We start from the raw sequence: 25,574 nt of genomic DNA on the forward strand, positions 1-25,574 counted from the left end.
AAAAATATACATATCTCCTAAACCATAAATTTTATCTATTTAACTCTTAAACGGGGGTCGTATCATATATGATACCAACCTTTGAACCTGGTTCCTTTTTTCAGGGCAACGAAATATTATTGTGTATGTGTTGTTCACACTATTTCCTTCAATAGTTTACATTTCATCAGTAACATGGCGTCTCATTCTGAAAAAGTAATTTGTTTTTTGTTATTTTGTTTTTTTGAATGCGGTAAATTGTCACAGCTTCATAATATTATACAATTAAAGATATGGCGTAACGACAACGTCGCAACTAATCAGTGGTACGACCCTCTCCTTTTATTTTTTGCGAGTAATTGCGAGTCATTAGTCATCGTTTTCTCCTTTTAAGAACGGTAAGCCAGCATTTCGAATAATGAAATTCGAAACAATAGGTGTAAATAGATTTTATGTTTTTTAATTACTGAGCATGCCTCATATATCACCTAATAATTTAATTCATATATTATAACCTTTTTCTTGTTGGGAATGTGGTAAAATTAAACACCAAAATGTACCAACTTTAATATAATCTGAGCTTTCGAATACTTTTTCAGTTACAATATGAAAAATTCGTATAAACGTAAAACAATAATAAAATTTACTTACAATAATTAATAAAGATTTGCGGTGGTTTGAAATTTTGTTAATTCTTGTAAAAATATTAGATTCATGGGTTTCAATATTCAAAATGACGTTTGACGTTTTATATATATTCCATTTTTTATAAACATTGATGCTATTCTAGGAATCACTAAGTAATTTAAAATTATTTATCTGTATCAAATAAAAACACTTGTAGCCTTGTCGGTTGAAAACAATGTGAAGCATGTGATTTGGCAAGTAGAGAACAAACGTGTTGTACTGAAGTAAAAATAATATCAACATACCTACCCATCAAGATTAAAATATAAAATTGTGCATTGAGTTTTGTTACACAATTTTATTTTCGCTGGTGAAAAGTATCGTTGAGGTATTAATCATTGTTTTTCATTCCCAAAACTGAACTATGATTTTGGAAGATCAATTACGCTTGAAATTATTAGAAGTTACAAATGCTGAGGATTATCGGTGAGTGAAAATTATATATATATATATATATATATATATATATATATATATATATATATATATATATATATATATATTGTACAGTGCTTTTCAGATAAAAGTATCCACCTGTAATAACTTTTGTAATACTGGTATTTAGAAAAAATCCAAAAACACGTCAATTTATGTTGGAAGGGGCAAGCATTATGGCTTATTTAAACTTACTGAAAAAGCCACCCCCTCACCCCTAGCAGCATCCCATTTATTTTTTTAAATTACTTTTCATATTTTTTATGTAAAATTTGGATACTCCTCTTTGAGCTGATTTCAAAAATGTATAATACTTGTAGGTTAAATTGGTTAGTTTACGAGATAAACAATTTTTCTTTTAAGAGCACAAATTTTACTTATTATTTACTTTCACCTTATTTGCCTGTACTAAAATGGGTTGTACAACAGTTCAATCTCTTTAATCTTTTTAACTGTGCTATTTATTCTACTTAAAAAATCCAAACAACAAAAAACTCTACTTTTTATTAAAGTTTGACATTGTCAACTAGAATTTGTAGTCACTATTGATAGTGTAATTTGATACATTATTTATATTGTTTCTCTGAAATGGTTTACTCTTTGCAAGAAAGAATTGAAATTGTAGGTTTATACTACCAAAATAATAATTGTGCAAGAGCTGCTGCTAGAATATTTAACGAATTACATGACGGAAGACATGCAACTCATAAGTATGTAATTCAACTGATGGAGAAATTTACCACAACAGGGTCTGTTTGCAATAAAGTGCATAAACGAGAGGGACTCGTAAATAACGAAGCAATCCAAGTGGCAATTTTAGGGCAAGTCAGCTTAGAGGCTCAACAACCCCAATCGTTGTCAACAATAAGTAGAGCGGTCGGTGTTTCATCTTCTACAGTTTTCCGAGTTCTACATAAATTCAAGTACCACCCATACAAAGTTAAGTTGGTGCACGAGTTGAATGAAGATGATTTTGATCGTCGTCTAGAGTTTTGCAAATCAATGACGCAAATTATCAATAACAATCCACAATTGTTAAACAATATTTGCTTTTCTGATGAATGCTCATGGTCATTAAATGGCTTAGTAAGTAGGCATAATTGTAGATATTGGGCTGAAAGTGATCCACATATTATGCGTGAATTCCATACACAACATCCCCAAAAGTTAAACGTTTGGTGTGGTATCCTAGGTGACCACATTGTCGGACCTTTCTTCATCAACGGAAATTTAAATGGTGAATCATATCTTGAGTTACTCAGGGAAGGGATTGACCCACGTATTACAACAATAATAGAAAATGATGATAACCTTTCCGAAGATTTACTGGTATTTCAACAAGACGGAGCTCCCCCACACTATGCTATGCCTGTCCGACAATTTTTAAACGAAACATTCCCCGCTCGTTGGATAGGTAGAAGGGGGCAGATGATGGAGTGGCCACCTAGGTCACCGGATTTAACACCCCTAGACTTCTTTTTATGGGGGTATTTAAAAACAAAAGTTTATGCTACCCAACCAGAATCTCTGGATGATTTACGAGAGAGGATAGAAAATGAATGTCGACAATTAAATCCAGCCGTATTAAGCAATGTCAGAGAGGCATTTCAAAATAGATTATACCATTGTATGGAAGTGAATGGTACTCATTTTGAACACTTATTGTAACTTCATAATAAATAGCACAATTAAAAAGATTAAAGAGTTTGAACTGTTGTACAACCCATTTTAGTACAGGCAAATAAGGTGAAAGTAAATAATAAGTAAAATTTGTGCTCTTAAAAGAAAAATTGTTTATCTCATAAACTAACCACTTTAACCTACAAGTATTATACATTTTTGAAATCAACTCAAAGAGGAGTATCCAAATTTTACATAAAAAATATGAAAAGTAATTTAAAAAAATAAAGGGGATGCTGCTAGGGGTGAGGGGGTGGCTTTTCCAGTAAGTTTAAATAAGCCATAATGCTTGCCCCTTCCAACATAAATTGACGTGTTTTTGGATTTTTTCTAAATACCAGTATTACAAAAGTTATTAAAGGTGGATACTTTTATCTGAAAAGCACTGTATATAAAATTCTCGCGTCGTCGCGATGTTAGTAATTAAACTCCTCCGAAACCGCTTCACCGATTCTCATGAAATTTTGTGTGCATATCGGGTAGGTCTGCGAATCGAACAGCATATATTTCTCACCCCCCCCCTTAGATGTTGAGGGTAGTAGAAAATTTTTTAGATATACAATCAACGAATATTTATTTTATCCACAGATCCGCAATAGGATGGCAAGATGGCAATGGAATATAATAATTATAGTACAATAAATTCTTATTTATAATTTCAATTTCTTTTTTGTATCGATCGTAGCAGTGACTGTTATACGTATCATTTTGATTTTTCTGTTCTCTAAAGTTAATTTTACTCTCATCGTAAATTTGTCATTAAGTTCCAGTGCAATAATTATTTATTAATAACTGAGAAGACAGTTTTTACTCTCATGTAAATAAACACGTGTTGTGAGCTCCCGCTAACAACGGCCATTATCGTACCTGTACATATTGTACCTATCATTTTTTGTAAATAGTGTTAAATCGAAACAAAAACGTATACGTGTTTAATAAATATACGTGTTCTCTTATTTTGGAAGGTAAGTCAAATAATAAGCAAACGAGTACAATATTGAGTCACTGTTTCTCACAAATAAGTATTTTAACTTGATTTATTTACAGGTGTCAGCAAGATTAAAGGGACCAACGAACAATCAAATCTCATGCATACAAGAGCATGAACATCAGGCGGACAAACAATGCAGATATGCGTGTGAGCACGACGCAGTTATGTCAATCACAATCACAAGAGGCACGAAATCAACAGAGACAATTAGAACGGAGAGAAACGCGTAGATTCATAGTAAACAGACGTAGAGGAATTGACCAATAATACTAACAAGTTCTTCGAGCATTTACATCAGATTCATTTTTTCGACTAGCATTCCAGTATGAGCCTGATGTAGAATATTAGGCTCAGTTCAAAGTGGTTTTTGGACAACTATGTGCGGCATATTCTCGCCTAGAAAAAATATGAATAATTACTTTTGATGCCTAGACAGCTACCAAGAATTTTAATTTGAAATATATTCGTCACTTTAATAAAGAATACTTCATTAACCTAAAAAAAGCTTACTTCCATTGTCTATACAACGTTTTCGATTATAAGTACATCCCTATACACTTGTAGTTAGTTAGTTATTTTTATTGAACTAGTCCAGTCATTTTAGGTAGATTTATGCAAGAATTTCGGAAAATCGAGATACTCAGCTATAAAGTAGTTTAAACTTGTTCATATGACATCCTTAAACTCCTCTCAAAACTCACATATAATCCGATGTGAGCAACTTTAAAAATCGGGCGTCAAATGTGAAAAAAATCGATTTTTTGCACATTATTTGCAAATAACTCGTTTCCTATGGGTTTTACGCTATTTGTATTTATCATAAATATTGTAGAGCATTAAATTCTCAACAACTTTTGTTCCAAAAATTTGTTCATACAGTGAATCGTTTCTGAGATAGAAAATTTTAATCGTATTATAATTCATATTCTATTTACAATAATTATTCTTGAGTAAATAAAAAATAATAGGAAAGAAATAAACATGTAATTAATGTTTATTAAAAAATGCCATTCGATACATTTGTGATTGTTAAAATTAAAAAAAAAACAAATAAAAAATAATTATAAGGACAATGAGTTCTAATTTCAATTTTCTTCTTCTTCATCGTCGTCGTCTTCCCGCAGCTCTAAAATTCCAAGGTCGTTATTGTCTAGATAATTATATCATTATATATTTAGAAATAATTTATAAGAGAATATTTTGATCGGGACTACCAGTTGATTTCAAACGGGATTCAATATTTATTTATCCATTTTAATAAGTTATTTATTATGTCATGGGAATAACATTTTTTTAGTCCAGTTTCATACTAGCAGCGTGTCTAAATTCTAAAGTTGAATACCTCGATCAGCCGAACTAAAACTCACTCAAAAGTAATGGAATGTTGATGTTTGGTTTACCCATTACATCCCTATCCCAATAAATATAAATATATACTATAGAACACTTATTTATTCGAAAATTTGAAATAATTGAATCTTAGGTTCTTAACTGGTATAAGTTTGTTATGAGATATGCTTGAAATTTGTTTTACTATTTATATATTATCTACAATTGTAAATTGGAATGTTCATATTTCTAATTTTTTGTTTGAAATAATATTTATTTGTATATTTATGTGATACTAAGTACAAAATTTTTTTAATATTATTATATACGTCACAAATGTATGTTGGTTTTTTATAGTGAAATATTTTCACAAATAAATAATCTAACTTCATTGTTTTTCTAAGCTTAATGTTGCGAAATGAAGAAGATGCTTTATATCCACCATGGTTTTTCACCTATATAGATAAAGAAGTAACTGCATTTGCTTGGCCTCAAACTAGGGGTAATATGGAGTACCTTTGGCAAATAGGTAAGTAAAAATCAAGATGATTCTTACATATGTATCTAAAAGCTTTCCAAGAAACGATCCATCTACTAATTGGAATTTATAATTTATGGGAATATTATCATTAATTCTGCTATGTGATTCATTTAACCTTGGAGGTACATATATACAGTCTTCCCATAATTGAGAAATTGTTTTTTGTACGACATAAAATTATTTTTCGTGATTTCATCTTTTAACTAGTCCGTCATGACTAATCACCTGTTTGAAGTGGAACGAAGTCTTTGCCAGCTATATTATCAGAGTTTTCGTAGTGGGATTGTGCCAAAATTAAACACCAAAGTGTATTAACTCTAATATATTCCGAGCTTCCTAATACTTATGTATTCATCGTCTGGGACTGAAATTATGATCAAATACAATATAAAAATATGTGTAAAACAATAATAGAAATTACTTTCATCAATTAGTTAAGAATGTGTCGCTAATGATTAAGGATATAATATAATATAAATTATGGATTTGCCAATGTCTATTTTTAGAAACAACGTATATTGCCCAAAATGATCAATGTATTAATGAGAAAACTTATTTAAATAAACTTAGTGTAAACTATGCATATTCTTTAGATTTTAAAAAACAAATTCTAGTAAAGAAATTCAACGCCATCGATAACCAACTAGCCTCATCCAACCTATGAAATTCAATTTCACTCTTAACGACCGAACCTATAAAATGTAATGTCATTCATAAATCGAATCAACAAACTTAATCACACCGCAATTCATAACTACTGATTCTCTACACAAATATTTAAAAGCTGGAAATATACAGATGCACTTAATGGTAGTCCTACTTGGAACTTAGAAAAAAAAATCATTATTATACCTCGCCTCGTTAACTTGCTAGAGCTGAATATTAAATTTTAAAACGTAAATAGACGAGTAAAATGTACCTGCCTGTAAAGGAGTTTGGTTTAAACAGGATACCGGACGTGAACTGAGCTTGTTTTGTATTCCACTCGTTTTTTTTCTGGAAAACGGAATTTCAAAGGAAAAACCAATCAAAATCAATTTTTTGCAAATAAAACAAAAGAAAAAAAACATTTCAATTCCAAAGTATCATTTGATTGAATTATAATTTGTTGTAAAGAGGGTGATCCCACATACTCATCTTCTTCTTTGATAACATGTTCAACACAATTTTTCCTAAGCTCTTGGTGGTCTACTACTAGAACATTCTTTACGAGCTCTACAACCTCTTTACTTTACAAAAATAGGAATTTTTTTCAGCATAAATGCTAAAATTTGAGCCTGGTTACTACTACTATTTGGTTAGGTTATGTTACAACTCTTAAGGAGTTGCCGCGAGTGGTAGAATGCGTTGTCCATAACAATTACTGACTGCGGTGGAACATTAGGTAAAGGTGTTCATTAATCCACTTTTCAAATAATTCTGCTGTCATATCTTCATGATAACCATCTGCACTTGCACTTGCCATCCGTTTATTCAGTTTTTTGTGTTTAAAGCCACAAGCTGTCAAAACTTAATTGTCTTCTAGATAATCTGCTACTTTTTGCTGTATTACTTCTAATATCGCAACCTTGTTCTCCTTATATAAACTATAAGTTGTCCTACGTATAAAATCTTGAGTAGCTATGTCAACTGATTTCAGTTTCTCTTTACATTTGTTTACTCTATTCAAATCAGCAATTCTTATTATGATTGCATTATAAGATTGCTGAATATTTTCCTCTTTCAAACATTCGAATATATTTAAAATAACTTGCTGTGTTGGTATATCTAAATCTTTATTATTAAATCCGTACCTGTCTTTATTCTCACTATACTATGCAATTTCATTGTCTTCATTCGCCCTTGGTATAAGGAACGCCATATTTCTATTTATTTAAAGAAATTTGTGAACGCCAATGCTTATCGCAAGCTGTCTGGCAGGAATATTTCGAAGAAATAGTGTACATACGCCTTCCGACAGCTTCGGTCAATAAAATGCATTTCGGTTTACGATTCGAGATGATGAGTCCACGTAGACTGACGGTTTGTTAGATGTTTACCGAATTTTACACGGCAAGTAAACATTATTTTTCATTTGGTAGGAGTGCCATGCGTATTTACGGAATATTGATTGATCCTAGCAAAACTTTCTTCTAAAATTGATATTGGAAGAACTATAATTTTGCCAAGCGTTCTTAGTTGATCAACATATAACTGCACCTGAATAATTCATTTTAAATGCAAACATTGTATCTGGCATTAAGGGTGTACCTAGAGATTTTTCAAATTATCTAAAATAAATCACTTTGGATAGAAATCAGACCAGCTTTATTATCTCAATACGGTTATCGACAATTTGAAGATGTAATAGTTACACAACTATCAACGACTATACAAAAACATAACGAAACCTACAACCAATACCACCAAAGAGTCTGTCATAACTTGAATGATTTATTGTCACATATACATACTTAATTATACTGAACAAACAGTAAACTTCAAAACTCCTTATTTTGCGAATATCGCAAAAAAACTTTCTGCACAGATATAAACGACCCCCGAATATCTCTCGAACTTTCAGAAAAATTCTTTAGAGAAAGCTCACGATAACCATAAAAACTAACAGCAATACATGACTTTCTTGAAATGACAACAATATAAGAAAATTTTCTTGCATACAAAAGGCACAATTTTCACCATCGAATATGAGACCTAATTTTTCACTCAATAATACTTAAAATTCCAATCTTCAATCTCAACCACGTTTCAATTCATTTAGAATCAAATTAGAAAGCAAATTTTCAACGTTTAACCTAATAATTTAAGAAATGATTATTTTTAATCTTAAAGCCGTTCTCAACTCCATAGAAACCCCTCAAACTCTCAAAATGATACCTATCACGCACCGATGAGTGGTGTACAAATTTTTTATTCTAGAAATGAATCCTACCAGTAGAACTCATCACTTCAACGTGAATTCGTACGTGATGAAGTACCCGAACAATTACGAATAGGTAGATGGTCAGGATGTTCGGATATTTCCGATTACCGAATCACCTTCTCCGTAAATCTAAATAATACGAGGATGTATTGATATCTAGTTAGCCTAGACCAGTTCCGTGCGTAAACAAAATATTGCGTTACCATAGCAACAAACAATAACTTTATAGAAGTGTCAGTGTAAAGTTTGGCGTCAAAAAAGTGGACTAGAGTTACGCAATCAATTAAAAGAAAAAAGATGTCCACGCAAATTGAGATAAATCGAAAAATTGGAGTATCGAGCCATCATCAAGTACCTGTATTTAAAAGGGTTAAGAGGAAAACAGATTTACGTAGATATGCTTAATACCCTTGGTGATCAATGTTATTCGTATGCGACCGTGAAAAATTGGACTGCAAGCTTCAAAAGAGATAAATTTTTCATAGAAGATCATGACAGATCGGGAAGGCCAGTTTCTGTATTAGTCCCAGAAAATATCGACGCAGTTCAAGAGATGATATTATCAGACCGTCGAATGGGGCTAAAACGGATATCTGAAGCACTGAATATTTTGACATGAGAAAAATTGTTGCAAAATGGATGCCCAAATGTTTGAATGTTGACCAAAATCGTGCAAGGGTAGACTACTTGAACCGAATTGTTACTATGGATGAGACTTGGGTACATTTCTACAATCCAGAAACAAAGCCACAATCGATTGAATGGAGACACTCTGGTTCTCCAAGAGCTAAGAAGTTTCCGTTACAAAAATCTGCTGGAAAAGTTCTTGCTTCTCAACTGACAAAAAGTTTAAAAGGTCGTAAATTTTCTTCCAACGAGGAGGTAATAAAAGCTGTGGAGGTCTGGTTTACAGAGCAAGAAGATTTGAAAGGTCTAGAGACGTTGCAGGTTCGCTGTAATAAATGTATCCAATTAAGAGGAGAATACGTTGAGTAATAAAATAATAAAATATTTTGACATTGAAATTTTGTTTGGTTCTATAGTAGGCTTAGAATTTTTTAATATATCCTCGTAAGCTCTTTTTTGTGCACTACAGGGAAGATAATAAAAATATTAAACAGTAACTATATAAATTACAATTAATACTTGATGTACGTTTTGCTAATAAACGAAATAGAGAAGATTCAAGGGATTATTATATAAAGGTTGGACCTACCAACTGACTAAATAACAATTATATTTACAATTTTTTCCTAGCTTCAGTTTTCGCAAAAGTATCAATGACTTCGTTTAAATCCAGGCTTGATGCGGTTTTTAATTGCTAATAGCGATAAATGTCGGAGTCGAGTTTGGCCCATATTATTTCTTAAATAACTTTTTATTACTTTTAATTTGCTAAATGACCTTTCAGCTGCTGCAGAAGTAACAGGAATTGTAAAGAATTACTATTACATTCTAGCACTGCATATTTGCTCATTATTTCCTTACGTAAACTAGGTGGTAAATATAAATAAATTGAAATGAAAAACTAGGGCCTATTATTTATATCTGAATATTTTCTATGGAATTTGTCACACTTTTGTAATAAGGTTGCTTCATCATTCATTCATTCATAAAAATTGAATAGTTCGAGTCATTTCTATAAATTTGTAACTTTGCTTTGGTCTCTGCTAAAACTTTACTCGCCTCGCCCAAATTGATATCGCATTTTTGTAAAGTTTTGGATGCAAAATTGATGTCGTTCAATACATTGTAGCATGAATTCGCAAAGCAACACGAATTCGAAATTTAGCGTTTTTGTGTTAATACTCTCTGCTTCACTACGCTCATCTTTATTAGAACTCTTTAGATCTATTGCTGATAATGCTCAAAATAACGAAGTTTTACTGCAGATATCGTATCGTCCATACTGGATCATCTAGTCGGATTTAGTTTTTTTAGAGTATTGCCCGATTCGCCAGTGAATTTTGACAGTAGATCCCAACATTTGATGTTGTTCGTACTTTCGTAAATAAGTAAATTTTCTATTGATGACCGATCGGGAAGACCAGTTTCTGTGTCAGTCCCCGAAAATATCGATGCAGTTCATGACATGATTTTATCAGACCGTCGAATTGGGCTTAAACGCGTTCATCATATAGTTCACGTCAATTTGGACATGAGAAAAATTGCTGCAAAATGGATCCCCAAATGTTTGAATCCTAAGAAGTTTCGTGTCTAAAAATCTGCTGGGAAGTTCTTGTTTCAGTTTTTTGGGATTGCCATGGAGTAATCATGATTAATTTTTGGGATAAGAGTAGAACAATAACTGGAGATTACTATTTAACATTACTGACCACTCTACGGGAAAATAAGTGATTTAGGTTTTGATTTACTAGAACACCCCCTTTATTTACCAGATTTGGCTCCGTCCGACTATCATCTTTTTCCTTAACTGAAAAAAGTTTAAAAGATCGTAAATTTTCTTCCAACGAGGAGGTAATAAAAGCTGTGGAGGTCTGGTTTGCAGAGCAAGAAGAAACATTTCTTTTGAAAGGTCTAGAGAGGTTGCAGGTTCGCTGTAATAAATGTATCCAATTAAGAGGAGAATATGTTGAGTAATAAAATATTTTGACATTGAAATTTTGTTTGGTTCTATAGTAGGCTAAGAATTTTACAATATATCCTCGTATTAGAACATTTTTCCAGTTACCATATTTTATTTTACCAAAAATAGGTTTAAAGATATTAATTGATTCTTGAGACTCCCATAGCATAATTTCTCCAAAAGCATCTGCATATTTCAACCCTTCACATCAATACGAGAAACCTCTCCTATTAATATCCATGAAAATAACCCATAAGTATTTCTCCAATTAGAACACCTTTATTTGCCCAGATAGGTATTGATAAACTGATCGATGTTTGTATAGCAGATTGCAGTGGAGATTTCGATATTTTACTTGATTTAGAACGTTTTAATGCTTTAATGCTTTAATTGATTATGAAAATAGAATTTATAAGAAAATTAATATTAGAGTTCCTTTTTCAACATTATACTATAAAATTCCAGTCCATATTAGGGTGGTGCGTGAAAATTCAAGTTGGGAAATCAGAGTTTCTATAGTTTGGAGAAGTTACTATTTTTTTTGAAATCGGAGTTCATCTTGCGAACGCGAAAGCAGTGGAAAGTTTCATACACTAGGCTTTCAAAAGCGGCAATAAAAAATTGTTTTTCCTTTAGAAGAATATTTTCCGATCGTGCAACTACAATTTAACGGAAATCACCAGTTTTGGACATATTTGATTTACTTTAACAAAAAATCATGTAAGGCATAAAGGTTATTGATTTTGAGTTTCGTGCCAATTGTGCAGCTCTTCTCTTTTTTAGATAATAATATTATCTAGTGGAGGTGGCTGCACTTCGAGTTTCATCCACACCCCTCTCATCCATCCAACCAATGAGGATGGGGTTTGTTATTTACATTAGTTGCACATTGTATTTTTGGTACTTTTCTTTGGTTCTTAGTATCTTTTCTTTGGTAGACCTTTTTTTGTTGTACCTTTCTAATCTTTACTTGTACTTGATCCATGAACCACTCTGTATTTTGATTTGCTTTCAAAATTGGGCATAAATAATGTAGATTCTAGTAGAGCTCTAATGTAATCGTCTCTTGATTGGGACCCACACACCTTGAGCGACGCTTCGGTGATGAGCTTCACGCACCTTTCTACAACTTATAAATGACAGGGAAACTTTTTACATCCCTACTCTACACATCTGATGACTAACTTATAAATTTTATCAATCCTACTTTGAACTCCAATGCATCCTACTACTCAGAGTTGATGGATTGGTCTTACACAAGGGTATTTCTGTGTCTACTCATTTTCTTGGGAATGAATACGATGACGAAATTTCCTCAATAATAAAAGAATTTTTGAAATTACATAACATTAAAATTCACTTTACGACTGTTAATAACTCCTCGTCAAACTCTCCCTTCGAACGCTTTCATTCTACACTGATTAAAAAATTAAGAACTCTTCAAGAAAAATATCCTCAAGAACCTCTCGAAAATATTTTCACACATGCTACTTTAATCTATCTATTCATAGCGGTAAAAATTTCTCCCTTTTTTCAATTCTTTGTAGTCGTTATGCCGAAGAATTACATTTTGATATCGATCTTCCCTTATATGAAACTTAAAACCAAAAAAGGTAGAGCCCATTCATGAGATTAACCCGTCACAAACTTTACACGTTACATAAATCTAGATTACTTCTTACTTCTTAATTACTTCTTATACCACTATGAAATCAGAAATACAAAACAAAATAAAAATAATTGGTAAAACTAATAAAAAGAATCAAACTATTACACATTTAAAATACGTAAAGCGGGTCCGTTAGGTAACGAATAAAAACTCCCAGGAAAACAATTCTTTACAAGAGAACAATCCTATCCCTGGGACATACTCTCAAAAATCTCTCTCTCAAAAATGAGTTTCCAAATAATGCATATTACTCCGAAGAAATCGGAAATCAAGAGAAATTTCTCACTACCATAGACATGTTTGCTCATTGACTTAAACAAATTAGAAGAAATATTATACACATATCCGAAAACTTATTTCAAAGGTTTATTCAACTTTCTCGGTTCTGCTACAGATAATTCAAACGACACTCACCTAGACTGACTTAAAACACATATCGCTTTAGAATTAAAACAAAATGCAATTGTGGGAAAATTCAATAATCAAATATATTTCGGCCTGTCTCTCGATATGAGATTCAATAAATTTCTACAGCTGTTAATATTATTGGTTGACGACAAAGTAATTTCGGATTTATAGTATAAAATAAAACATTTTTTTCTAACGAAAAATAGCTTTTAATCAATTTTTTTTATTTTGTTCAATGGCCTTTTGCTATATTTCTTTTAGCTTCATGATTCCCTTTTAACTCATAAAATGTTTAGTCTGCGATTGAAGGTCATCGTCATTTGGGAAAGTTTAACCATTCTGCAAACCTCGAAATAAATGGTAATCAAGGCTGAATTTGGGATAAGGCATCATTTCCCAGCCAAGGTCCAATAGTTTCTCATGAGTTGTGAAATATGTGTGAGTCCTTGCATTATCATAAAGGGACACTAAACTTTCCCGATTTGACAATTCTGGCTGTTTTTCTTTGATGAATTCCTCCTGTTTCATTAATTATTTAAAGTAAATATCAGAATGATCGTTTGGTTCCTTGGAACCAGCTCAAAAACACAACATCTTTGTAATCCCACCAAACTAACAGCATAAGCTTTTTTTATTGTTTTTCAGCTTTCGATGTGGTTTGTACTAGTTCATCATGTTTTCTCCACAATCGTTTTCGAACTACCTTGCTGTACAGGACCCATTTTTCATCACCATTGATGATTCTTTTCAGGAAAGAGTCGATTCCATTTCGTTTAAGGTGCATAACGCAAATGTTGTTAAATGAATTTTCTTCAATTCGTGAGGTACCCAAATATCAAGCTTCTTAACTAGCACCAGACATTTTAAGTGTTTTTCAATTGTTGTGTGCAACACATGTAGCCTCTTCGAACAGTTATATGACGATACTCTTCCATTATGACTTTGATTTCATAATCAACTTCAGTAGGCCGATCAGAACGTTGCTCATCTTTGATGGAAAAATCTCCATAACGGAATTTTTACACCAAATCTGCACTCTGTGCGATTTTTATATGCCGTAAGTAAGCTAGAGCTTGTCGATATTTTTATCTTACAATGTCCTTCTTAATATCCCTTTCTTTATATGGTTCAAAGTCTATGATTTTCAAATGTGAGTCTTTCGTTTGTCATCGTAAATAGATTAATAATTAAGTTTTGGGTATAACATTATTGTTTTTATTACAGGAATGCGACATATAGTAACTTTGTGCCCAGAAAAAATACCCAATATAAATGAGTCAAAATTCAGTTGGACTTACATACCTATCGAAGAATGTAGTGCTCCTGATATTGAACAAATTTTCAAATTTATCAGAACAATACAGATGTGCAGAAAACATAAATTGGTAAATATTTAATTTGAAAAACATTCTATTTTATATAAACAAAAGGTATTTTTATTTTACTTTACAATTTACAAATTTTCAAAACAATTTACTTGTTTTTGGTTTTATGGGAGAAATTTTCAAATAGTTATTTATGCAACACGTAAGTAAAGTAATACTTTTTTTCACGAGTAGGACGGTTTGACCAAGAATTCCCTCGAGTGAAAAAAAGTTATTTTACTCACAAGTTTCATACAAAAATTTTTCTACGTTCATAGTTCGACAAAACTTTTATCAATTTTTATTTAGTAATAGTAATATTGAAAGTACGTCGTTATTTACCAATAGGGTGCCTTTCAGTTTTGAATAAATTGACCAAAGTGTTAAAGACTTCCACATTTTGGATTTAGTTTCAAAGTAAGATAGTAACACTCTTTCTGAGAAGATGTTTTCGCCTTTTTTAGTACGCCACTCTTAAAAGAATTATATTCTTTTAAATACTGTTCCCTGGATTCATAGTCGCTACAGTTGCCGATTCAACAACATCTGCTGTGCAGTTTAAACTTTCTTCACTATTACAGAAATAAGTTTTTATGGGAGAAACGAATTGACATGAGAAAGAAAGTGTTTACAGCTCACTATTTTGATAAAACTATTTTGTATTTGCGTTAAAAAACGACACGTTACGGCACTTTTCTTAATGCAAAAGCGTGAAAAAATGAACTGCTACGGTATTTTTTTCATACTTTTTGACTTATTCAGAAATTACATTCTTTATGAATGCAAATAAATGAAAAAAAACCGTGAATATTATAACGGACGTAGAAAAATGAATTTATTAGTTTTGTATCACCCAAAACAATTGGATTTTTTTTTATTTTTATGTATCAACAACGCAGGGTTATTCGAGTATTTAGGTTTGATACATTCGATCGTTGGATCTAGATATTTTTTTTTATTTAAAATTAATGTGCTTGGCTATTACTATTAATACATTAAATATGAAATGGTTCTTGATTCAAGTATACAATATGAATACACAGTAACACAATTATTCTATAGTTTGTGGTACAGTTGTACATCTTTGAGAAACTGAAGTAGAGAGGTAATTTGTTCCGAGTTGTTAAGGACTTCATTGTAGTTCGGGCTAATTTGTGACACTCGGTCAAAATATGCTTCATGGTTAGGTTCGAGTTGCAGCTGGAACAAAACGGTCTGGCAGTAGTAGTCATAAGATATTCATGAGTAAGTCTTGAATGGCCAATTCTTACTCTTCTTATCGCAGTTAAGTCTTGCCTTGAGAGACCAGCGAAGATAATAGGTTGGTTACCAATTGAACGCTGTATTTGACGTAGGGATGTGTTAATAGTATCCCAATGCTGCTGCCATGTATCTGTGATTTTAAATCCTTTCCAATAATTACATTGTCGGTGACGGTATATGTAGCTGCAATTTTTGCCTGTTTGTCTGCTAGTTCGTTGCCTTCGATGCCTATGTGGGAAGGTAGCCAAATTAAAGTAACTGCTATTCCTTGGAATGAGATAAGCTGGTAGGAGTCATGTATTGATTGGACAATAGGATGTTCGGTAAATATATTTTGGATGGATAAAATAGAGGCAAGTGAGTCTGTACATATGGCGACGAGCTTGTAAGGTGGAGAGATTGTATTGATGGCCTGTAGAATGCTGAATAGTTCGCCTGTGTGAACGTTACAGGTTGATGGGATTAGGGAAGATTTTATTGCAATTTGTGACGTTGTAACAGAGCAGCCTACTCCTGTTTCATTTTTGGATGCATCTGTGTATAACACTAAATCATAGTGGTTATTTATTATTATGTCATTAAAATCATTTATAATTAATTGTTTGGGTGTTGCATGCTTATTGTATCTCATAAGGGATGTGTTGAATTTAGGAATGTTGATAGTCCATGGGGGAGTAGAGGGGATAGGAAGTGGGCTAGTTTGTTTGAGGTTGACGCCGTCAAGCAGCTGTGATAAAATTAAAGGGATAGGTTTTAATAATGGCAAGGCTGACGAGTTGTCTAACGTGTTAGAATTTGATGTGAAAAGCGAGTAGACAGGATTGAGGGGGTTAGACGATACGGAGGCTGCGTAAGAAAGCAGAATTTGTTGCCGTCTGATCCAAAGAGGGGGCTCATTAGCTTCACAGTAAATGCTTTCTGCAGGACTAGATCGAAAAGCACCTAAACAGAGGCGTAAAGCTGTATTATGCACCGAGTTCAGGAGATCGAGATCAGATTTTGTGGCCGAGATATATATGTGACAGCCATAATCTAATTTCGAGCGAATAATGGCCCTATATATTTTGATAAGGGAGTTTTCGTCTACTCCTCAGTGGTAATGTGAAAGGATTTTAATAAGGTTTAATCTTTTGCCGCATTCGCCTTTGATTTCTCGAATATGTTGTTTCCAGTTGAGCCGAGAGTCGAATGTTAGACCAAGTATTTTACAGTGATCAACAACGGGAAGGCGATCATTATTAATGAGGATAGTAAGAGATAATGTAGATGGTCGTCTACTAAATTTAATAATTCTGGATTTTGTTTGTGAAAAAGTTAATCCTAAGTGAATTATATTTTTACTTAGGGTGTTTACTGCTGACTGAATTAGATTAGTTGTAGTAGGAGTAGATGTGCCCTGACAGTAAATAACCAAGTCGTCTGCATATAAAGCATACTTGATGGGGGGCAGGAGATCAGAGCAAATATCGTTTATTGCTAGATTGAATAAAGTGGGGCTTATAACCGATCCTTGGGGAACACCATCAGTCTGGGCACAGGTTGACGAGAAAATTTCATTAGCAAAGACTTTGAATGTCCTTGAAGTTAGGAAATTCTGAATAAAATGAAATATGTGTCCGGAGATATTTAGTGAAGTTAGTTTATTTAGAATTGACTGTCTACTGACAGAATCAAAAGCACCGTCAATATCAAATATAGCTGCAATTGCCTCTTGTTTTTTATTAAGGGCACCAGAAATATGGGATTGGAGAAGAACCAGATTGTCTTGGGTCGATCTATGTTTTCGGAATCCCGACTGTTCTTTTGAAAATAAATTATGTTTATCGAGAAACCATAGAAGCCGCTTATTAACCATCTTTTCTAATAATTTGCACATGGTACAAGTAAGTGATATGGGCCGGAAAGAGTTCGGGGAGGTAACATTTTGCTCAGGCTTTTTAATAGGAATTATCGTAGAAGTACGCCATTGGCTAGGGAATTGATTGGTGATCCATATAAAATTGTAAATTTCTAGAAGCTTGCGTAAACCTGTATTGGAGAGTTTTTTAAGAAATATGTACGGGATGTCATCGGGACCGGAGGCAGTATTTTTGCAGCTACTGAGGGCTGAGGTAAGCTCTAAGAAGGAGAATGCGCAGTTAAGAGAGGTAATATCTTGCGTTACAGTCGTAGAGCATAGGTAGGTAGTTTTGTTTATAGAGGGTGGCGTGAAGTTAACTTTACATTTAAATTTTGATTCAAAGGTTTTGGCCAGAATGTTGCTGATTTCTTCATTTTCACTCACTATTTTATTGTTATATAAGAGAGACGGAATTTTTAAATTGGAATTGTTACCTTGAATTTGTCTTATTTTATTCCAAAGTTGGGTGGGACTTGTATTAACATTTATGGAAGACACATAGTTTCTCCAGGAACATTTTTTACTTTGCTTTATAATATATCTAGCCTTGGCTCTGGTTCTCTTCAGATTGAAGGTTCTCTTGTGTTTTATGGCTACGATACAAATTAAGTGCTATTTTTTGTTGTTTTATAGCACTTTCACAGCTGGAGTTCCACCAAGGGACAGTTTTTTGTTTGGGACAGATATTATTTTTACCAATGTGCTGATGAGCAGCTGAAAGTATAGCATCTGTAATCCTCCGTATGTTATTGTTTATATCATCTGTGAGAGATAATTCCGATAGGTTGGATTTCGTTTGAGACGTATAACTAGTCCAGTCGGCAGAGTTTAAGCGCCAATACCTTCTGGATAAAGTATCATTTTCGTTAGGGATACTGGAGGATATGATAATAGGATAATGGTTGCTATCATATAGATCATTAGCAGTATGCCAATTTAGTGAAGGGGCAAGTTTGGGGTCACTAAAGCTAAGATCGATACATGAGAAGGTGCCAGATGAGAAATTCAAGTGTGTATTTGATCCAGTATTTAGCAAGCAGGAGCCAGTACAATTGATCACGTTTTCGATAGTTTTTCCCTTTCCCATGGTAATATTGCAAATAGTAAGATTATTTGGGCACCAGGAGGAAACAGCAATAGCCTCAAGATCTGTAGCGATTTGGAGAGGGGAGGAAAATAGTTCACTAGAAATGAAAATAGAGGTGCCACCGCTAGCTCTTGCGCAGTTGGTGCAAACATAATGATATCCTTCATTGTTTTTTAATTTAGGGAGTTTATCTATTTTAGAGTTGGTTTCTTGTAAACACAAGATTTCAGGGCACATATCTGATATTAATTGTTGGATTCTTTCCAGGCGAGGAAAAAACCCATCACAATTCCATTGAATAATTTTGAATGGAGACTTAAGGGGTTAATAGTTTCGGGCATTCATCATCCGTTTGATTATCCGAAGAAACGCTTTTGTTATCAGATAGTTCCTCAGGATTAAGTTGCTTCTTAAGTTTTCTCTGGAGTCGAATGAGACGGTTTTTCAGAGATCGCTCTTTTGTTTCAGCATAAAGAAGTGATAAATCATTTAACAGTCCTTGGATATTAGGAGTAAATTCTAAAGCATCGTTGAGAGGATCAGAACTACCGTACGAGTTTTTTAAAAATGCCGTGAACTGGATTTTAGAGAGCGTGAGATTGGACGGATTGTTCTTATAAAGGTTCTGACTAGAGATTTGAGAATTGAGAGTGAGTTTAGGATTTTCGGTGGCTAGCGTTTTAGGTTTTTTCTTACAGGGCTTAGTTGTGTTGTGTGATGTTTTATATGATGGGGGGGCATTTGACTGTCTGTTGGTAATGGGGATTCTGAGGGGGATAGTTGACTGGGGGTGTCAACATTACTGTCAGAGGATATAGCTCTTTTTTGGCCATGAGATGAATGAGGAAGTGTAGGGTTAGATGGTGATTCAGCATTAGTTTGATCAGCTATTGATAAATTATTCGACAGGGGTTCAGAAGATAACAGGGGGGAAGAGGAGGTACCACTGAGTGAAGTAGAAGCTGGTAATTGTGATAGTGAAGGAGAGTGGGAGGATATGTCATTTTGAGGTTCAGATGGTGTGGTATTGGCGCAAGAATCAGCAGTATGTCCACTCTGTTTACAGGGAAAACACAACAATTTGTCAGTAGAGACAAATATACGATACGGGGTACCATCGTGAGTAATCAGAATCGAGGTTTCTATGCTAAAGTTATCGTTTTCAGGGATGACGTAAGTAATTCTACGGAAACTCATGATATGAGCGTATTCATCTCCTTGCGCGCCACATTTCACAAAAGAAACAGGAGAAGCTATTTGCAGTCCAGCTTTTTCGATAACAGAGTGAGGGATAGTAGGGAATACATTCGATATTAAGATGCGTTTAGCTGGTGAAATTAGTCTTCGAATAGGAATTATTGTAGAGTTGATGCAAATGTTCTGGTGAGTTTTGAGAAGATCATCTAAAATTGCTGTTGAGGAGAGATATATGCAAATATGGTTGTTAGAAATACTTGATGCGAATGTAATGTTTTTTGGGGAAACGATATCTCCTATAGATTTTATGTATTCGAATAAAACGGTGTTGGGGATAGAATGCATAATAATTGCTTGCTCGCGTTTAGGAAAAGTAAGGGGAGGAGGCTTTGTTAACGTTGCATCAACATATGATTTTGGACCATGAGATGAGTTTTGATAAGATAAAGATGATTGGGTTATTTTATTCAATGTAGTCATTTTTGCTAGTAGCTCTGGATACCAAAGCTACAAGTTTCAGGTTCAGAAAGGAATAGGCGTCCGAGAAGGACCCTGTGGAATAAATAGTAGGAAAATAATAGTTACCTTTTGCACTCCTACGACACTGGTGGATTTCTTGTATTATTTGCAGTCAATAGTTTCACAAAACTAAAACGGTCGCAAATTGAATTTTAATGATGTTAACATGTTGATATTTGGTTTTTAATAGATTTCAGTAAAATAAAAACGTTAATATGAAATTAGCACGAAGATAACAATATTTATCCAGATAGAACAATATGCGTGTGCGCTCGTCGGCTACCTGAATGAGAAAGAGATCTAGATATGACTGCTTAGTTTGCAGTCTTTCATGTGGTTCATAACTTTCTTTGGGTCTTTTTAACGTAGCTTTTCCAGTGAATATGATGATTTATCAATTTTTCGTTCATAGTCATATTGTAAACGGTCAATTAATAGGTGTTTCACTGTTAAATCACTATTACACATCCCGCTCGTTGGTTCGTGAATTCCCGCTAATAGGTAGTCATGTGTGATACGAGTATGTAAACAATTAGATTAAAAATATTTCAATTGATAATATACCTCTTATTTTACAGTTTCTACCACTAAAATCCACCTATACCACATAGTGGTGTGTGGTCTAAATTTACAGTTATAACTATATACAAATTTTGTCTATTCATTTTTAGAAAGTGTTGTTATTCTTACTTCTCTCCATGTTATCACTCTTTTCTCAAGTATAGTACCAATTACTTTGTCGGATGTGACTGTAGGTTTTCCCCTTTTTTTGTTTTTGTGTAATTTCACTTTCCATACTCTCTTCATTGGTCTTGAAGTTTCCATTCTCTGTAAATGACCCCACCAACTCAACTGTCTGCTCAGTGAATTCCATATATGTCATGAGTTCCAGAGTTCCGTATTTGGACGTTTGTTAACCTACCCCCTTTTATCTCTAACACCTAAGATATTCCATATTTACAGCTTGAAATTTCATAGCTGTAAGACAATATTGGTCTATAAATTGCTTTATGAACATTTAGTTTCCTATTTCTTCAAACTTCTCTTTCATTTATCAGGCAGTTGTTTATGTTGTTATATGTATTTAGGGCATTTTTTATTTTCTGCGTCTCCATTTGAAGTATGGTTTATTGTTTGTTGTTAGAGTGCCATTACCTCATTTTTTGCATTCATTTTTCGTGCCATGTATTATTCCAGGTGTCAAAGTTTTTCTGTAGATCTTGGATAATTTCTGCAATGAGGACTATATCATCAGAATATGCTCCTTCAAATATTTACACTATGTGCAGGGTTTTATTTCCACCGTACACTTTATTAGAGCTGGATGAACAGATATTCGTTAAATCATCTACATATTTGTTAAAAGCAATGGCAACCACCTTATCTTACTTCTTCTGTTGTTAGAAATGACTCTCAAATTTTTTACTAATAACATAATTGACACTCATGATTGCATTTCGTGAGTCAACATTTATTTTAGTTCTTTCCTAACTTTCCCATATTTTTGCCCTCAGTATTCTATCGAAAGATTTCTCCATATCAATAAAGCCAAATATTGCATCTGTATTTCAGTGGACAGTTTTATCCATAATTTGTTTAATGGTAAATATGTGATCTTGGACGGATCCACTTTGTGCATTTTTTAATGTATTTTGTACTTTTGGTCCCATTTGGTCTAGGTTTTTATTTCTTCGATATAGACAGTAAAGTGATTATTTTATAATTAAATAAGGGTAGTAGTAACAATGATATTTCCCATTATTTTGATATCTTTGCTATGTTGTGAATAATTTTAAACCCCCCCTCCCATATTTTTTAAAATTTCAGGTGTCGTTTTATCGCATCCGGCAGCTTTTCTATTTTTTAGCCATTTCATCGCTCTAATAACTTCTTCCCCCATTATCCTTTCTTCGTTTTCATCGTCGTCCTCTTTATTACTTGTTCTATTAATTCCTTTATCAGCTCATTATCATCTTCTGTTCCCATCAGTATTTGTTTAAAATACCACTTCCATCTCTCAATTATGTTTGCTCTTCTTTAAAAATTCAACAATTTTATTCTTTTATGTATATTTCGTCTTGTTTCTTACCCTTTCATGAAGATTGTTTGTTTTTTTGCTATTATATTATTATATTCTTGGTTGTTACCAAAGTCTGTCCAACTTGATCCCTTTGCTTTAGCTACTATATATTCCACTTTTTTCTCTGTTCTTTGTATTTTTCATAGTTTTCTATTGTTATGCTTTCCAAATATTGCTTCCGTGTGTCTTGTTGATAGTTGTTTGAGAGATATTCCGCATATTTCTTTTGCTGTTTCGCTTATAGCTACTTTGAAAGTATTCACGTTTCTTCCAAGTTTCCCGAAAATTTTTTCAGTTGATCAATTCATATAATTTCTGCGACTGTCTGTTCGTATCGTTCTGCTACTTCTTCCTCTTCCAATTTATATGTCCTTATAGTTTTAAAATTGACTTTTCTATAGTTATCTTTTTTACTTTTGTTTCATATTATTCTATTTTCCTTAATGTTGATACTAGCAGAAAGTGATCACTACCAATCTCAGATCTGCGTTTAACCCTAGTATCAGTTGTGACTATTCTGTTTATTTTTCCACTATAACGTAGTCAATAATGGATCTTTCCTCTCTGTTCTTCACTTCCCTTGTGTACTTGTATATATTTTTGTGTTGGAACCTGTGTTTTTTATCATTATGTAAAAGCAGCCGTTTACCATTATTGTTTCTTGTTTTCTCCCAATACTTACCAATTATTCTCTTATATATTTCATCTTGCTTCCCTACTATTCCCTTGAAATCCTCTATTAGATATATTTTTCTATTCTTTTTTCTACGTTTTCTGCCGGGTCATGCCAAAATTTATCCTAGTTATTTGGCCCATATACCGCAACAATAATATAAAACCAAAAAATTTTTTAAAAGAAAATCCAAATTTAATAGTCATACCATCTGACGAAGGTAATGTCAAAATTATAGTGAAGAGACAGCAATATTGAACAATATCATAAAACAACTGATAATTATAATGAATGAATAAGAAAAGTTTTCACAAAAAACAAATTGACAAAGAAACTAAAGAGAAATTAACAAACCATAATGCTATTCCTCCTAAATTGTATTGTTTATCGAAAATTAGTAAACCAACTCTATCAGATAAACCAATTGTAGCATCAATAAACACTCGAATTAAACCTCTTATTGTTTGGTTAACTGAAATTTTAACTAAATCTTATAACTATAAAAATGAATATCATACCAAAGACTCATTTACAAACAATAAAACTGAATGTAATATCACTTTTTAGTAAGATTCACTTACATATATGTCTAACAGCTCTACAACACAATTGGAGTCACGTAAGTAGAAATTGCAAACTTAATTAATTTGTCCGAGACTCAAAGAATAGATATTTTAATTATGATTGGTTGTGGTAATAAAGCAATTACTCGAAAGGAGGTTTCTCAAATAAATAAATATCCTGGACAACACGTTTCGCAGCCTACAGTTAGCAAAATTGAATTCGTGAAACTGGAAATGTAAAAAATATTTAATTCGGGTCTCAAGATGAAATGAGAAGTTTAAACTGCTCTGATGTGACGTAATAACGTCGAAACTAGTCAGTAGTTACACCCTCTCCTTGCAATTGCGAGCCATTGGGAATATTAATATCAACAAAAAGGTCGATTTACATCACACTCTTCAAAGGGGTTGTAATTCAATATTTGTCGAGGCATTAGCCAGGACAGTAGTTGTTTTCCCCTTTGAAGAACGGCGGAATACATTTTGAAAATATTGATTTTAGAAAGTAGAAATTGCAATACATTTTGCACGCTCTATATATATTTATAATATATATAATATTTTTTAGCCTGTTGGCGTACACGATCGAATGGGTTTAGGTCGTACCGGAGTAATGATTGCAATCTATCTAATGTATTTCTATGGTATGACAGCTGACCAAGCAATCAAAAATTTGAGATATAATCGTCCAGGTTCTTTGGATACCCCTATACAGGAAGAGTGTGTTAAAAATTATAGAATTAATGCCGAACATGCAAATAATATGAGATTAAAAAAAATCACAAAAAAAAATAGGTATTTTCTAAGTTTTCTTGAGGGGGAAGATAAAAAAGGTACTTGGGGATTACCAAAAAAAGAATATGTTTCAAAATGAAGATTTTCTCGTACATTCATTTGTTTTATGAAGTTAAATTGTGGAGAGCCTCAAAAGTCATACATGAGTTATTTAAATCACCTAGGTACACATACGTAACTATTGTACTCATTGCATCTTTCATTTTGTTAGATTTGTAAGCAATTGCTTTGCTTAGAATCATATTTTTCAACCAGTAATTTTGTATATTTTATCTGTGCGATTTGTGAGTAAGTTGGAAGTTCAACAAATCTTTCTGACTCAAAAGGCACTTCAATTGCAAGAGAAATTCTACAACAACCTCAAAATTTATTCCAAATTCGTTCGATAGATATAAATATAATGACGTCAACTAATAGCGATATCCCAAGAGTTTGTGCCACGTTTTGATAATTTTCAATTGCATTTCCACAGTTTTATAAAATAAAGGACAGTGTTCTGAAGAAGAAAGTGTATTTAGGGCGGAAATTCCTCTTTTATTGTATAATATATATATATATATATATATATATATATATATATATATATATATATGTATATATATATATATATATATATATAAACATCAATATTTTTTTTCATTTTTTGACCTTATTAATCGAAATTATATCGAAATACCAAAGATATTTATTGAAATATTCCTAAAATCAAAATTGTTCTTTTACGTGATTATTTATTAAACGTACTTTATATATCAATGAAATTAAAAGAATTGAAATACTACACTGACGAATTATAAGTAATATTGACAGATCTTCGACTATATAGGGTGTTTTTAAATTGAAGCGAAAAAATGTTTCTGCCGCCCTGACGTAACATAAGTACAAGGTAATTACTCAATATTCC

At 32.7% G+C, this 25,574-nt stretch overlaps 1 protein-coding gene across 1 annotated transcript; it reads left to right on the forward strand.

Moving 5' to 3' along the window:
• Nucleotides 1-926: 926 nt before the first annotated feature.
• Nucleotides 927-25,188, forward strand: LOC130445789 (dual specificity protein phosphatase 23-like). The gene is made up of 4 exons (XM_056781660.1): nt 927-1,092; nt 5,506-5,630; nt 14,454-14,614; nt 24,444-25,188. The coding sequence occupies exons 1-4, from the start codon at nt 1,031-1,033 to the stop codon at nt 24,747-24,749; spliced, it is 654 nt and encodes a 217-aa protein (XP_056637638.1). The 5' UTR covers nt 927-1,030; the 3' UTR covers nt 24,750-25,188.
• Nucleotides 25,189-25,574: the final 386 nt, after the last annotated feature.

This window comes from Diorhabda sublineata, chromosome 6, assembly GCF_026230105.1.
Source record: "Diorhabda sublineata isolate icDioSubl1.1 chromosome 6, icDioSubl1.1, whole genome shotgun sequence".
NCBI lineage: Eukaryota > Metazoa > Arthropoda > Insecta > Coleoptera > Chrysomelidae > Diorhabda > Diorhabda sublineata.